The sequence below is a fragment of the Pinus tabuliformis genome, chromosome Q (genome assembly GCF_031772625.1).
Source record: "Pinus tabuliformis cultivar Carrire ecotype Pingquan chromosome Q, CPIR1, whole genome shotgun sequence".
In the NCBI taxonomy this organism is placed as follows: Eukaryota; Viridiplantae; Streptophyta; class Pinopsida; order Pinales; family Pinaceae; genus Pinus; species Pinus tabuliformis.
The window spans coordinates 1,069,130,534-1,069,148,069 of record NC_142296.1 but is presented as its reverse complement, the minus strand read 5'-3'; the positions used below and the strand labels follow the sequence as shown (position 1 = coordinate 1,069,148,069).

The following is a 17,536-nucleotide window of genomic DNA, read 5'->3' as shown; positions in this document are numbered from 1 at the left end:
TCTTCATATGTGGCACAAATTTGTGGGGGAAGAAGATTCCAGTTTACCAATTTATCATCAAAAAATTTCTTATTTCTTTTGAGCCAAATGTACCATGAGACAAGGAGTGGAAGGTTTTTTGATTTTGCTACAGCCAATGTACACCACCAGTTCTCCCAAGCCGTTGTAATATCAACCCCCTGCCAGTTCCTAGACAAATTTAGAGATAGAAGGACTTGTGTCCATATGCTTCTGGTGGTTGGGCAGGTGAGGAAAAGATGTTGAGTTGATTCTTCTTCTTGGAGGCAAAGTACACCAGGTAGGCCCCATAAAAGCCCTCCTTTTCAGATAGGAGCCCGTGGGGATCTTATCTTCTAGTATATTCCACATCAACAGTCTGGTACGTGGAGGAGCTTGTAATTTCCATAGGTTATTCCACCAGCTTCTTATGACCTCCGGTTTCTTGTCTGCTATAATTATATCATACCCCTGTTTCGGTGTGTATTTCCCAGCTTTAGAGTGAGCCCAAATTAGTTCATCTTCAACATTTCGTAGTCTAACATGTGATTCTGTAAGAGCCTGAAGGTATTTTTGCCAAGTTCTACTCCAATCATCTGGTAAGTGCCAGTGTGGATCAGTCAGCCAGGCTTGAGTATGGAAAGTGGTATTTTGCTAATCCCCAATCTGTTCTAGAAACTTGATACCTCTGTTGTTTAGGTGCTGGATCAGTCCAACAGGTAGTATATGGGAGTTACCACTGCCTATCCAAGGATCAATGCCAATTCGGACAAAGGCTCCATTGCCAATCTTCCATATTAAGCCATCCTTGATGATAGAAAAAGAATTGAGTATGGCCCTCCAAGTCACCGAAATGCCTTTCCTGTGCCAAGGTGGGCTTCTGATCCAGTCTATGATAGTCAACGGCCAGATGTATTTATGGAGAATAACCTCAGCCCAAAGGCTATTTTGTTTAAGTAAGAGCCAACTCTGTTTGGCAGCCAAGGCTTGAGCAAAAGCCAGAAGAAGTTTAAGTCCCCAACCTCCCCACTTCTTAGGAGTGGCAATTCTTGTCCATTTTACCCAGGCAAAAGGTTTGCCCTCTTTGCTTCCATTCCAAAGGAATTTACAACAGATTTGTTGAATTCTGTGAAGTATCCCTCTAGGTATCCAGGCGAGTGACATCCAGTATACCGGGGTGGCCTCCAGGACTGTTTTAATAAGGACAAGTCTGCCAGCCCTAGACAGGAGCCTATGACACCAACAGCTGATTCTCTTCTCCACTTTTGCAATGAGCCAGGTCCAGTTTGCAATCTTATAACTATCAGGTTTTAGTCTGAAGCCCAAATATTTCAATCCCCCCATCAAATCAGTTGCTTGAAAGGGAAACTATTTTGTGGCCAACAGAGATTCCTGTGGGGTACATTCAGATAATGAGATGGTGGATTTTTCTCTGTTGATCTCCATTCCCATGGCTCTGCTGAACAGGTTCAGAATCTCATTCAATGAAGTCGTGTCCCAGACGCTGCCATTCAAGAAGATCAAAATGTCATCTACAAAAAGTAGATTTGTCAGGTAGAATTGTTCCATAATTTTTAGACCTTGAAGGCCCCCTCTTCTTTTTTTCGTAGCTATAAGTCTGCTCAATCCTTCCATGACTAATAGGAAAAGAAATGGTGATAAAGGGCATCCTTACCTAATCCCTTTATCGATATTGAATGAGGGCGATGTTGAACCATTAATGAGAATGGCAAAGGAGACAGAGGAGATGCATCCCATGATCTAGTTGATGAGAGCTGGTGGAAATCCCAAGTGAGTAATAATCATCTTGATGTACAGCCAATTCACTTTGTCAAAGGCCTTTGACAGGTTGATTTTGAGAGTGAGTCCCTTGATATTTCTGAGTTTGATGGAGTGGAGGGCTTCCTGGGCTGTACCAATGGCATCCTGAATATGTCTATGGTGGAGGAAAGCAAATTGCTCCTGAGAGATGTGATTGGATAATATAGGCTTGATGCTGTTGGCGATGATTTTAGAGATGATTTTGTATAGACAGTTGCAAAGGGATATAGGCCTGAAGTCATTAAAAGAGGATGGCGAATCTGTCTTGGGTATCAAGGCCAAGTAAGTGAAGTTTATGGGGGGGTGGATGTGACCCGTAGTTCTGCTTTCTTCAATGATTGCAAGTAGATCCTCTCCCAGTAACTCCAGAAAAGCCAAATAGAACTCCACTGGCCAGCCATCCGGGCCAGGACTCTTATCTTTCTTGAACCACTTGAGAGTTCCTTCCAATTCCTCCAGAGTGACCGGTTGATTTAAGTCCTCTGCCTCTTCCTGATCCACAAACCTTGGAAAATGGCCAGCTAAATTGATGATATCCGGGAGATTGATGGCTGCCGGCGCAGTGAATTGCCTCTTGAAATGTGTGATCCCCAATCTGGCTAATTGTGGGTGAGTAGAGGCCCAACCCTCAGGCTCACAGGGCATCTGCCAGATGGTATTTGTGGCCTTTCTTCCATTTGCAAAATTGTGGAAGAATTTGGTATTACCATCACCCGCTTGGAGCCAGGTGGCTGTACTTTTCAATCTCCATTGTTCTTCCCTTTCCAGTAGCATTTTACTCTTTTGGTTCTCCAACGTGACTAGATGTGTTTTAGTCTCCTCTAATAAGAAACCCAACCCCTATTCATCCAATAACTGTGCAATCTGAAATTCAATGTCAACAAGTTGCTGGTCATCTCTCAGCTTCTTCCTCTTTGACCACTCCTCTGTCAATGACCTGAGTTTATTTAGCCGGATACAGAAGTCCGCAGCCGACCTCTGTTCCCTCAGGGGGGGTTGAGCTCTCCAGAACTCAGTCACCATGTTGATGTAGTCAGGATCTTTAAGATGCCCAACAAAAAATTTGAAGGGGGAGCGCGGCTTTTTTGATGGTCCGGTGATTTGGAGAAATATGGGTAGATGATCAGATGATCCCCCAGTTCCCACCCATTGTCGATAAAGGGGGAGGTGACGGATGAGGTCTTCATGAATCAAGAACCGATCCAATCTTCGGCCTAGGGCAGCCTCCCCAATCCGCCTATTGTGCCAGGTGGGCAGTTTCTTATTCATGGGAACATCAACTAAATTGCAGGTATCCAGTAGAGTACTCATCTGATCGGAAATAGGATCTATTTGAGCTTGTTGTCCCCAGGATTCTTCCATGCCCAAAGAGAAATTTAGATCCCCCCCTATGATGGTAGTGTTAGAGACAAGATCATGTTCCAACAAATTGTGCCAAAATTCCAATCTGTTCTGATTAGGTGCATAAATGTTAATCACTTTTAACTGAAGTCCCAGCTCCCCTACAAAAATGTCCATGCCCATGAAACCCATACCGCCCCAGGTGGATATATGCTTGACTGTTTTAGGATTTATGCCAATTGCAAGACCACCAGATCTGCCAATGGCATCCATGCCCTGAAATATCCAGCCCGGCAGAATAGAGTGTAGGGTTCGGATAGTATTGTCAGAAGTGCCAAGGGTTTCTTGAAGGAAGAGTATGTCACAGAAAGTATCCTTTAACAATCTTTTAAGAGCCAATCTCTTTTTGGGGTTGGCTAGTCCCCGGCAGTTGTAGGAGAGCCAAATCATGGGGGACCATGGGCATTGGGCTCATATGCTCTAAGTGCCCTCTCAATGGTATGCTGTCGGCCCCTTGCTACATCCGCCACTGCTGTCTTGATGGCAGATTTGATCTTGGATGGGCGTCTTATGGCTGGTTTATGGAGCTTAGTCTTTCCCGGGGAGAGGCCCAATCCAAGATGCAGGGTTTTAGGTCTAATTCTGGAGCGGAGGTTGTAGGGATGGGATCCTGGCCCAGAGGGGGAGGAAGTGTGAGAAGGGGGAGTGGAGAAATCCTTGAGGGAGGTAGGAGTGGTGGAGAAAGTGGGTGGTGGCGGGGATAAAGAGCAGGGGATGGAAGGAATAGTGAAAAATGCAGATGAAGGGGGATGCAGAGATGTATGCAGAACATTTAACATAACATCTGAAAATAGAGCAGTGGATATGGGGAAAGACTCATTACCTGATAGAGAAGTAGCTTCCGCAGTTGATTTGGAATGAGTCCGGGGAGGTGAGGACGGTGTTTTTCGCCGGTTCCCATTCTTCTTTGTAGCATCCACCGCAGCTTCAGATGGTACCTCTCCTTGTTTCTGTTCACCCTTGTTCTGCTCTTCAGAGGTCTATTGCTTCGTGCCCTTTGAGTTTTCCGTGGTCACTGAAGAATTTAGAGGGAAATCCTTGTATAGATGACCCACTTTATGGCACCTCTTGCAGCAGAATGGGACTCCTTCACAGTCCAGAAGTTGTTTGCGTGAGAAATGCCTCCTGTGAAGAGTGATTTTTTCCTCAAGCCCAGCCCTGGTGTCAAGGTGAACCAATATCCTTTCCATAGTCATGATTCCTGTTCTTTCGTAGGACTTGTCATGTTCCAGGTAAGTCCCCAGAGCATCTCCGATACGCTTGAAAACCTGAGGGGTCCAAAATTGCATAGGTAGTCCAGGTAGTCTAACCCAGATGGGTCCTGCTCCTAGTTGTTCACATTCCGGATCGAAAAGAGGATCCCATCGCTTCAATAGAACTGGTGCGAGCTCAATGTGCCAGTAACGCGATAAAATCCAATCCGTGTACTCCTCCCTATGAAAGCGGAGGGCAAACCATCCTCTGGCCAGCACTCGAATAACGGGGAGTTCTTTCAGCAAGGTTCCCCATATCTCCACTGTCCATTGCCGCAATCTCTCCACCGTGTAGTTTCTACCTCTAACACGGCCAACCAGAACTTTTCTCGCCGTATCCAATGCGTCTGCCATTTGAACGTCTTCTCTAAAGGCCAGGTTGATATCAGTGTCCACTACTCTGAGGCACTGACCCTTTTTCAGCTCATCCGAACGCCATCCCATAGGGTATTCTTTAAGAAGGTTCCTGCACTTTTCCGAGGAGTTGTACTACGCCGAGATAGTAGGTGTAGGTTTAGGAATGGGTGAGCTGAAGCAACTAGAGCGAATTGGGGAGTGTGGGTTGAGACTGCACGAGCCCGGATGCAAGAATGATTGCGCAGGTCGCGGGGGGTTTGACAGGTCAGCCTGTGCGAGGGAGATGGAGGGAGGGTACATAGGCAGGGAATGCTGTGAGGGAGGAGGAGGGGGATGCTGCGGGGGATATGGCAAGGGGGAATCGAAAGTGGGGGAAGCCTGGATGCTTGAGCCGAGGAGATGCAGAGTGGCCGGAGAGAGGGGGGGACATTCCAATCCGGGAAGGTCCGCTACATTGACAGTAGGGTGTTGGCGCTTTCCAAGAATAGGAGAGTGTTTCTTTGTCTGGACAGCAGCTGTCATCCCACCCTGATTATTCTGCCAGGGGCCCTCGACCGATGTATATTTGTGCGCCCATATCTCCTGCCCCGGCATGGGGTCCTCCTCGTAATCCACGAGGTCCTCTTCCACCATTTTAGCCGGTAGTTAACCTAACCTCTGTGGGATCAAGGGAAAGCAGGCTATATTGTAAGGGGTTGACTGTAACGTTGAAACGGAGGTGTGGCCAAAACCCACGGGCAATATCACGCAAGTAAATAAAATAAGACACCGAGAGGCTCGATTGTAGAGGGCAGGAACCATTAAAAAATGTAACATAACCATTGCGCAGTTAGACCCACGAAGGTAACCGTGCTACCTTGACCATAGAGCATTCTCTATTGCAGTGTCGTAGTTATTTCATCTGAAACCCTAGGGTTCCGCCATGGTTAGGGTTCTGGAGCTCTCATCTCCAAAAACCATCTATATATTTTTTAACATATAATGAGATCAATTTCCTTGCCTTTTGAGGAGAATCTCTGAAAATATATTGAAAATTAAAGGCCATTCTTCCTAATGATAGTAACAATTGGACCCCTCATAACATATAAATGTAATCAATTTAAGTGTTGTGTTAATTGGCTCCTTTTTTCCTAATTTTATGAGAATTCAATGAAGAATTTAGGGCATATACATGGCTTTCGTTGTCTGCATAAATAGATGTTATTCAACGGTATTGATTTACAATAATTTATTTCCCTCTCTTTTATAAAAAACAATCAATGCTAATTTTAAGATGGCTTAAATAACTAGGATTTGTCTTGGTAACAATAATTCTATTATTTTCATTGCAAATCCAAGAAAAAAATGTCATTCAAGTTACCAACTAAGCTCTCAAATTGAGTAAGAGATTAATACTTGAAGCAAAGATGGATATGCTTCAAATGTATGTCAAAATCAAGTCAAGATTTCCACAACAATATATACATATGAAAGAAAGATAAGCCCTTAAATTATAGACTTGAGTTTCTCCACCAAATATATGCTTGACAAAAACAATCTTTACCCTTTGATTTTGCATCCTTGTCATTTACCAAGCATAACTCATGCATGAAAAATTAAATATGTCAATCCCGAGCACCAATATTACTTTCATGCTTTTAAAGGAGGAAAAAAGATGGGGAAATTGAGGTGTTCATAGTTGAAGACATTAGTGCACACTATGCACATGTTCAAGTACTAGATTGTATGGATGGTTAAGTCTTACATTTGAAACTAGATTGTATGATGTATAGCTCGGGTGGTTGGGAGTGTTTAATGATAACCTCCCCACCTGGGTTCCATTCACGAGACATGACTATGCTAAATACCCTTGAAAAAAGGGTTTTATGTACGGCTATGGCAGGGCTTCTTCAGTAATGGAAAAAAAAAAGAAGTCTTACATTTACAACTGCTTGCACATTTGGAAACATGCTATTTTAATTATGCAATTATGTTTGTACAAATCTAAAAAAGTCATACATTTACAACTACTTGCACATTTGGCAACATGCTATTTTAATTATGCAATTATGTTTGTACAAATCTAAGTACTATAATGTGTGGGGATCACTGAATCTGACACTAATAACCAGTTATAAATTTATTAAATGACTTGTAAACTACGTGGTTATTCCATTGGATAGTTTGTCACAACAAATATAATAAAATTAGATTGAAATCCATACAATGAGGATTAATTTCCTAGGATTTTAGATTGATTAATTAATATTTTTTCTTATGCAATGTAATAGATAAAATATGAAAATTAGAGAAAAAATAAATATGATCACAAACCAACCACAATGAACATAAGATACGCTCTGGAAAACCCTTATGTGAGAAAACCATTTGGAAGGTGAATCTGCTCTGCTCTCTTTTTCTTTGGAATGAAAATAATGCAAGCACAAAGGAGAAAGCATTCTCTATGGAGTTACCTGAGACTTGTAAACTGATAGAGACTACTACAAACACTAAATCCCCTTTGATATGCTCTCTCACTCTCACTTCCAAGTTGTTTTCCTCTACTATAGAACAAGATACAAATAAAATGAATGGAACCCCTTTTCCTCCTAGTGGCCTAGCTATAACATAGCTTGATGGTCATTGAAAGAGTAAATTTAACTTCTTCAACTATCAACTAGAATTACAACTTTGACATTTCTATAGTATTATCCGTTATATTTATGTAAATGACTCCTTTTCAATAAATAATTGTAAAAATAACCCAAAAAATTATAATAACCATCGCATTTAAACAAGTGAGCCTATTTTGAAATTCCAACCACTAATTGTGACTCCCTTGCTTTGAGACTCCCTTGCTTTGAGCCCCACCGTTTTCCGCTAATGTTTACAGAGCATTGTTCATAATTATTTTCTTTCTTTTGTCTGTCATTTGGGTTCTACAGCATCATTGAACCAAAGGAAAGCATCAGCAACCATTTTAATATGCCAATTGGTGTTATAGTGTCGGTGATTTAGAAAACCAAAATTTATTGAGAGGGACTTTTGACTTGTAAAGTGGGTGATCAACTGTGTTGTAAAATTAAAATCATTACGACTCTTCAGAAAATCAATATATTTTGGGCATTTATGAAGTAGGTAACAATGACGACCAAATGCGTTGTCGTATTATAATCTCAATGACAGTTGGGAAAACCAAAATATTTTGACTTAGGTGAGGGACAATGCTTATTATATTCTCCATGATGAAACCACATGGTTATTTGATGTTTTTTATTATAATTATGATGGTTATTATTTCTTTAAAAAAATTATTAATTATTTAAAATATTATTTTTATAGTAAAATTTTGGGAAAAAAAACTTGTGGAAAATTTCATAATTTGTTAGGTTAAATTAGGAAAGTTGTTAGCGTTACATTCACGTAACTTCTTGATTTATTATCAATTTTATTAAAATTTATTTTTATTTTTAAAATGAAAATGATAGTATTTTTTTAGCAATATTAATATTATCTTAGTAATTTCATTTTTTAATGATTTAACTAGAATTTAATATTTTTATGATAATTTTTATAATGTTCTAAATGGTTTAGATTAGAGTTTGAAGTAATTTTATAAAGTTACTTTTATTTTATGAGAATTGTTTTGTGTTTGTATATTAGTTATTTAAGCATAGGCATGTTATTGATGGGGAAAACTCATATATATGGAGAATATAGGATAGGGTATATTATTTTTAATTTCAAAATTGCAAATTAAATAAATTTCTAAAAGTGTTGCCTTCAAAATTTACATCCATATAAGATAATAGGAATAACAAAAGTGTAGATAAAGAATATTTTTTCCCACAACTAAAGTCCATCATTTTTTGTTGTTGTAAATTTGTCCAAATATTTCTATTGATAACTAAAAATATTACATTAGATATTATAGTGAGAGCTCTTCAATCCATCAACAGTTCTAAAGTAATGTGAGTTCACCATACCAGTTCCATAGAGTAGAGCACAGTAGACAAGCTTTAACAAAAAGTGACTAAAGGTGATTCCACCATATCAACTACATATAGTAGGACACTCTTGACAAAGTTTACTAAAAGTGACTACCTAACAACATATCAAGAATACTATTGTTTATAAGCATAAAAACAAGATGCGTATGAACTGTAAACATACTAAAAACCATATAGAACAGTAAGATTTAAGTAGAAACACGCGAACATGTAGGTTCCTTCCACCTTCAAACTTGAAATTGCTTGCTTGATGAGCATTTTAGTCGAGAATGATAACTGGTGAATGCAAGGAAGCGTTTGCATGGGAATTGTTCAAAGGTAGATCAAGATTTACATGAATAGTGTTGAGAGATGTAGCATTGATAACCGTTGCCTCTTCTTGATGGTCATTTAAATCAATGTCTGAGTCTGAAACTACAAAACATTCCACGCGACTCAACCTTACCACTATATCATCAAGGCTATATATGATGTCTCGTAATGTGTGCTTTATCTCCTCTTGGCCAGCAAAGAGTTTGTAGTTATCAACTTGCTTATCATAGATAACCATGCTGAGCAGCGTCTCCATTTGGCAATGGTGTGTGATGGAGTGAAGAAAATGAATTCTTCTTCTCCAAAAATTTCCTAGATCCGGCACACATTTTAAACTACTTCCACCTATCTCTGAGTCAGAGAAGTATTTTTGATCTCCAAATTCCTTGGTTTCTAGATTTAGAATTTCCTTTCTGACCTAAAGAGGAGCAGCCTCAACAGAATTCGTCATTGATTCCTACCCAAAAAGGCATTTGTGCCTTAAGTATGACACCCCTGGAGCACCACCTTGTCAGACGGGTAATTTTTGGCATGGAGCCATGTAATACCTGTAGACAAAACACTTGACTACGAACACAAAAAAGCGAACAATGACTCGATTAATGTCACGACAAGAGTGGAGTCTCACCCAAATGCAGAAGGAAAACTTAACAGTAGGACAAGAGACGAATATGGGGTAGTAGAGGAGGAGTAAGTGATACCCTTCATAAACCCACTATGATGATTATACCAAAGTTGTGACAACTTGCAAGGATAAAGGTTGGGAAAGATGAAAACCAGTTTTAGAACCAAATGGAAAATGTGCCAGAATACCAAACCCCACAGACAAGCACTGGGCAGCTAAAAGAAACCTTGGCTGGGTCAGAGGCTTGAATGGACGTCGGGGATAAAATGACCACCAATTCGAAGGATGGACTAGTCCTCGTGTTGTGCAAAAACAAAACAAAGAACATTGAGAAAAAACACGACCCTAGTTAACAAAGCACTGAGAGACCCAACAATGAGAACAACCACAACAGAGACCTAGTGTAATGAATGGAGGGTATGTAAGTGGTAGCTGACCTTCAAACATTGTTACTTCCATATGCTTTAGCCACCATTTGTAAAGAGACGAAGAGGCTTGAAGACAACGAGCTACTACAACCATAACAACCAAGTGACCATTTTTCCACCACCGTGTGAGCATCATCAAGCCTATATAATGTATTACGGACATGAGAAGACGGGTACGATGAATTACATGAAAGCCATAGATCCTACATGACAAGGGCCAAGTGTCACGGTTGAGGCCGAGCTCAACCATCCCAAGGCATCATCGCATGATGAGCTCATAAATAAGTCTAACTCGCATGTTAGAATGTTCTCTTCTTGTAACCAATCTGCCATGGAAGGAGCTCACCATATCCAAGCAGACAAAACAAATGATCTTGTTGATGATCCTAGAGCATATGAAAATGCCGAACCCCATTTGCAAGCATTTAATTTGAGGTGGCCTAGACAGGTGATCCCTAGTACATGAAGCATGGAAGTGCCATGCGCATTCCATGTGAGGCCAAGTGTAGGCCCTGGTTCACACACCGAGGGTCGTCAATCCTTTGGCCATACGTAAAATGTGCATGTAAGTTATTATCATGGTCAAAAAATTACGTTGGTAGAATAACACCTGTCGAGAGTCAATAAAAACGATTATCGAAAATCAATTGCCAGAAAATACCCATTGAGGAAACTAAAATCCATCCCTTATTTTCAAATTAAAAATAAACTTTCATTAATTTTTTAATGTTTCAATTTGAATTAAATTTAATTTAAAATTGTAATTTAATTAATAAATAAACCAATATAATCGATAAGGGAGATATTCCATCTTTCAAATGATTTCAAACATATGAAAAAGAGAAACAAATGTGTTCCTAATCTTAAAATGTATAATTGTAAGATGGATGCTTTTTACATTAACAAATCGGAAAATCAACTCAAACATAATCGTTTATGTTATAAAAGATATAGTTTAACCACTTTTATAAAATATTAATTTATGAATTGTATTATCTATTTTTTTTAAGGAAGTTCGCAATATGCCATGAAAGTAACGAGTCCTTTTTCACATAATCTTTCAAAGGTTTTCTCTTTTACTAATCTTTCTCTATTTTCAATCTTTATAGCTTGGTTTCTATTTTTAATGTTTTACTTTGTATACAACTTTATTCCATCTTTTTCCATTTTCAATCTTTATAACTTGTTTTTTTTCCTCTAATGTTTTACTATGTATACAATCTTATTCCATACTTACTTCATATACATTTGTCTAATTTTATTTTTCATATTTTATAATTAATATAATCCAGCTTAATCTTTCCAAAGGTTTTCTCTTTTACTAATCTTTCTCTATTTTCAATCTTTATAGCTTGGTTTCTATTTCTAATGTTTTACTATGTATACAACCTTATTCCATCTTTTTCCATTTTCAATTTTTATAACTTGCTATCTTTCTCTAATGTTTACTATGTATACAATCTTATTCCATACTTACTTCATATACATTTGTCTAATTTTATTTTTCGTATTTTATAATTAATATAATCCAGCCTACAAAGTATACTAGGGTAAAGATAATTTTGGATTCATATTAATTTAGATTTATTGAGTGTATAGAAGAAATACTTTTATAAAAGTGTAATTTTTTTTGTTTATATCTGAAGTATTATACAAGTGGGTTTTATTCTCATGGACACCTAATTGCAACATTTGTTTATTCTAAAAAAGTCTTTTTATAGTTTAATTTGATACACAAAAATATCTTGAGTATGTTCTAAATGAAGGGTCATGGTTTTGGGGTAGAGTCGGGCTCTTCATTACACCATGGTTTCCAGATTTTGATGTTACTAATATGGTGGTCACAACTACGCCGGTTTGGGTGAGACGTCCAAATATCCCTCTTCCTTTCTCGCACCATAAGGTCGTAGAGGATATTGGGAATTCTTTGGGAAACTTCAAAAACATGGACCTTGAGATAATAGAAAAAGGTATTTTTTCCTTTGCAATAATATGTGTAGGGATAGACCTCAGCAAGGGTCTACCTGACCATATTCTTTTGAAAAACAAATATTTCCAATGGTCACAAGCTTTAGATTACGAGAACATGACTTTTAAATGTGTTACATGCTTCCAAATAGGACACTTGTAAAACACATTCGCTCAAGATAAAAATTATCCAAAACAAGTAAAGAGACAAGCCTAAAATCCCAAAGGATGGCAGTTGTTGTGTGATTTAATTGTGAGTTAATTCCCTGTCATTAATTGTTAACCTGAGGTTCGTAGACTGATGAGGTATACCTGTACTATATGTACTAGGTGGTTATTTATAATACTATATTAGTTCTAATGCAATTAAAACTAATTACAAAGATAATTAAATCAATCTAATCCAAATCAAACCGAACATAAATAAATTGAAATCACGCTTGCATAATTGAAATCACACTTGCTTGAAATTGAAATCACACTTGCATAAAGGAAATCACACTTGCTTGAAATATAAATCACACTTGCAGAATTGAAATCACACCACACTTGCATAAATGAAAATCACACCACACTTGCATAAATTAAATTCACACCACACTTGCATAATTGAAATCACACTCACACTTGTTGAAATGAAATCACACTTGCTGAAAGGAAAAGCACACTTGCATAAAATGAAAACACACTTGTTGAAAGTAAATGAAATAACACAACCATATTATGTTACCAATGTGTACAAAGATGTGCAAACTATGGTTGATGGGGGCACCCTCCATTCCTTAGCAAGCACATTGAACAACTATCACATCTTGGAGATCAAAGTAGCAGTATGTATTTCATAAAATGAGCTACAAGATATTACAAGAATTCTCTATCCTCACTTTACAAATCACATCTTGGATGGAACTTGGAACCTCCAACTAACAACTAGCACCTAAAAACTTAACAACAACACTAATAATTAACCCTTTGTATGAAGGGTGCACTCATGTTTATAAAAAAAATAAGGATAACTATTCAATAAATATAGATCCTTAAATCTCTCCTAAATCCACATTTATCTCTTGTGGTTACAACCAATCTCCTAAAAATGTAAGATACAAATCCTCTCAAAATTCTCTCATCCATGAATCATCTCCTTTAAATGTGCATAGTTAATGATCCACATCTTCTACAATTATTCCACAAATCTTTATGAGTTGGAATTTGAAATTCGAATTTGTGGTTGGGTGGCCAAGTAGGACCCTTCTAGAATCTCTAAGTAGGCCTACAATATCACAAAACTCATAACACTTTTAGATATATATGAAAACATGTTAATTTCCTAATATTTAATCACAATTCACTTATAATACTTAAAATTAATGACTTGGAAAATAATAATGATAAACCCATGTGATTATGAAAATGGTTACTTAATGTAAGGTTATGGGGCTATAGAGTTATGGAATGAGGGTAAAATGATGGAAATGAAGGTGAAAGTGGATGACATTTTGGAGGCCCAACATACCCCCCAACTGAAGATGTTGCATGTCCTCATGCAACTATTGCATTGATTTCCTTAATCATAAGTTGATATTCTTGAAATGTTTTGCTTCTATATGAGCTTTGGCTTTGTATTGATTCTCTTTTAACTTTTCATAATCATATCATTTGATAACTTTATTCTTTTTGCAAAGTGTAGCTTGAAATACATTTGATTGCAACATATAATTTTTATGGTTGGTTCTTATGTGACAACCAAAATTTTATGAGTATTGGTTCTTGTGTAACAATACTTTTGTTATTGCCCACGGGGCTTTGGATTGACGGTGAATGGGTGCATTGTTAAGGCACTCCTTGCGATAGGTCACTGGTTCAAATCCCCCGTGGGTGCTTACCTATCAAACAATACTTCTGTTATTTTTGTTGCATCAAAATACTTGAAAACATTGAGAATTCCTTTTTAAGTCCCATAGTGATTGTCAGCTATTTGATGTGCTCATCAATTGATCATTGCAAAACATATGAACTTTTGGAATCAAAGTGCAATAATAGTTGATTGGGAAAAATATGTTGGTTAAGATGAAATGAAATGTGAATATGAATTGATATCCCTTCCCCCCAACTAAATATGTTTTCAGTTTTTGGAAAATGAGAAAGGGAATATAAATGAAGTGAGTTATTTTCCAAAATCACAATTTTAGTATTTAAGGAATTACATGATTAAAGATTAGAAAATAACATACCTTCACTTCCCTAAAAAGTGGACAAGTTATGTATATAGAGGAACGTGATTGATGTTGCTGGACCATGGAATGTGAAGTAAAAGAATATGATCTACTTCTTTTTTCTCTTGGTTGTATGAATTGAGGATGATATTGGAATCTTCATTGCCACATATGTTGAATTGAGTCCTGTTGCAAACTGCTAAAATCATGTAGTCCTCATTCATTCCACTCAATGGCATAATTCTTATCTAAGTGAATAAATGTGTCGATGTTGAACATAGAAAATAAATTGTTGGATTATTGGCCATTAATGAATGCCATTAACCAACATGAGACTACTCATCACTGATGTCAATGAGAGTCAATATTCGTAAGTACATCTTACTAGGTATGAATAGATGTGTCATAGTCGAGTCACCTAGAAGATCCAACAAATGTGGGACATTGATGTATTCCCACTGTTTATTGGTGAGAGAGCTTTCCATTAAGGCATGCAAGCCTCAAGGTACTTGAAATATCTCTAGTTTTGATCCCAGATGATGTGTCAGAGTCGATGGGTCAAAACTTATTAGAAGGAAGGCCTTAATTAATCTTACATCATCTAACGCGAGTATGAAATAATCATTTGAAGTACTATAGATTGAAAATTTACATTGAAGCAAGGTTTATTTGACAGAAAGGAAAAATAAAATGGGGTGACTCAGCTTTGTAAGGGAACTAGATGACTTTATTTTTGGGTTAAGGGTGAATGAAAATGAGGCAGGAAAGTATGAAGATTGTAAAGAAAATGAGTTTTTGCTAGTAGGGAGATACACTGTTATGGATCGACTACAAACTTAGAATGAGTAGCAATGGTAAAGTTGGTATATATTTAGTAGCAATGGTGTAATGGATCTGATTTGACATGGAATGATCATGCTCTTCGAAAACTTGGTCTTTAAAAATGTACTCATGCATATGGTGATCTTCTTTCATCGTCCTGGAACCTGCAAAAACTTAGCAATTTCTGCAATAAAATGTAAGACTATCGAGAGAGAGAGATGATTAGTCTCTCTCCATCTGATATATACACACACAAAAAAACTTAGAAATAGTACTAATAAAACAAATTCCAGAAACAAGTTCAAGAAAAAACAAATGCACTTTTACCTATTTAGAAAGCAGTACCTTCTTCATTGTGTTGCTAACCAATTTTGAGCTTGAGACCTCTTCGCCATACACTTAATGCTTTATCAATAGGCCATAAACCAAATTTTCATAAGCTACTGAATTGTGTCGATTCTGCAGTTATCGAAAACACATATTGTTGAATTGTCTTGTCGCTTTAAAACTTGCAATTAGACTCGGATGGTGGTTTGTCAATTATCGCAGTCGGATTTTGAATATTTGTAGGTTTTTATGAAAATATAAGTCCATAACTGCATTTTTTCTTTTTCTCTAGTGCTCCACCCTTGTCCATGATCCTGTGGATCGAGAAAATGCTCAAAATTCAAAATTCTTGGATAGACTTGAAATTAGCACTAAAGATTAGATCTCATTGCTCTGAATCCAATGCAACTTGTTTCACCAAAATCTAACTTCGAATGCTCCCGAAATCAGGTTCTGTTCGTTTCAGTAAAGAACTAAAAAAAATGAATTTTGAGTTGCAAGAATGTCGAGTGAGCAGTCTGTATGCTAACGGGGATATGACTTGGCAAGTTGACTGAGTGAGTGCCAATGAGTGCCACGTTGCCTCCTCGTGGTGGGAAAAATTTGTGAAAGGTCGAACTTCCCTTCATGGGTATCGAAACCACAACCCCTCAACAATCAACAAAGCGCCTTTACCAATCCACCTACCATATGTTTCTTATTAACAATAGTTTTTAACTCCCATTTAAGTTTTAACATACGCGCCTTTGGGGGAGGGGTCGAGCTAAACCCTAGCCCCTGACCACTCTAGCATCATGGAATCATGGGGGGGGCAAGGTCTAGGCCTTAGCCTAGCCCACAATCCCATGAACTATAATATTACCATTCGCTTAAGTTAAAGGGTGCGACGGAAGGAGTGGGGGCTAGCCCTGGGTCGTATGACCCCCATATGACCACATCGGCGGAAGAATTGGGGTTTAATGGAAGCTTTAATTGTCCCACAAATTCAACCATGGATTGAGAATATAAGTCAGGTTTGCATTCAATTTTTTCATTTAGGGCACACATGTTGGGTTTAGTTCGAATTGTAGGATTATTAACAACAAAATTGGGCAAAAACTTGAAACAATGATATTTTACTCAATTTTTGGCCAAATGAGGTGCAAAAAGAGTGAAAATAGAGGTTTTCGATAGTTTCGGATACATTGGGGACATTAATTTTGATGTTTGAGATTTTTAAAAGCTATTATTATACTTTTGAGTATGAATTTAGATCTCTTATCCAATTTTTACTGCCAAATTTTGAAACTAACTTTGTTCATTTTTTTTTATCTTCCAGGTCGTAGAGAGCGCAAGAAGAGAGCATCCTTAGCAATATTGAAACTCTTTATTCATTTGGAATGTGAAATTTAAAAGGACAAAGTGAAATGATTTGATTTCTAACTTCAAATTGTGGCTCTCAAAACTCTATTTGTCTCCTTCTTCTCAAATATTCCTTCTCTTTCTACATCTTCCCGCAAATGATTAATGAGCCAGGTGGCTCTTACTACACCACCAATAAATAAAATTGCAAATAAAATGAAATCTAACTTAAAAAACTTAAAAAAAAAATACATCACCAAATTTGGTTTTATTCATTGATTTTATCCTACTATACTCTACTAGCAATAGAAAAAATGTTTCAATTGTATGCATATTTCCAGCATAACCATGTGCGTAATAAGAGAAAAAATATATTCATGCTTAGTTTTGAAAAATATGCATTAAAATACATCAAAGCATGAAAGACCAGTTGTTTTGATAATGCAATTAAGAAGTAAGGAAGAATGAAAGAGTGATGTGACTTGATCCTTGATTAGAACCATCTTTCAATAAGACCATGACATTCCTTATTTATTTCTTGGTTTAGATCACATTGAATATCCTCCTTTATTATGCGTTCATCAATATTAGATTCTACTGGTTTCTCCCCATCAAAAGTATTGCATGATTCTTTAGTCTCTTCAACAGATTGATAAGAGGAATCAAAAGAAACTTGAAGATC

General features: G+C 37.5%; 2 protein-coding genes across 2 annotated transcripts; both read right to left on the bottom strand.

Annotated features, from left to right (window-relative positions):
- Positions 1 to 2,658: 2,658 nt before the first annotated feature.
- Positions 2,659 to 3,609, bottom strand: LOC149223217 (uncharacterized). Its single transcript, XM_089387833.1, has one exon. The coding sequence runs from the start codon at positions 3,607 to 3,609 to the stop codon at positions 2,659 to 2,661; it is 951 nt and encodes a 316-aa protein (XP_089243959.1).
- A 590-nt stretch (positions 3,610 to 4,199) lies between these two features.
- Positions 4,200 to 4,916, bottom strand: LOC149223216 (uncharacterized). The gene has a single exon (XM_089387832.1). It carries the CDS (start codon positions 4,914 to 4,916, stop codon positions 4,200 to 4,202), a length of 717 nt encoding a protein of 238 aa, XP_089243958.1.
- Positions 4,917 to 17,536: the final 12,620 nt, after the last annotated feature.

Coding starts and splice junctions, on each gene's coding strand:
- LOC149223216 (XM_089387832.1), bottom strand. CDS start 4,916: ATGGGATGGCGTTCGGATGAGCTGAAAAAGGGTCAGTGCCTCAGAGTA.
- LOC149223217 (XM_089387833.1), bottom strand. CDS start 3,609: ATGATTTGGCTCTCCTACAACTGCCGGGGACTAGCCAACCCCAAAAAG.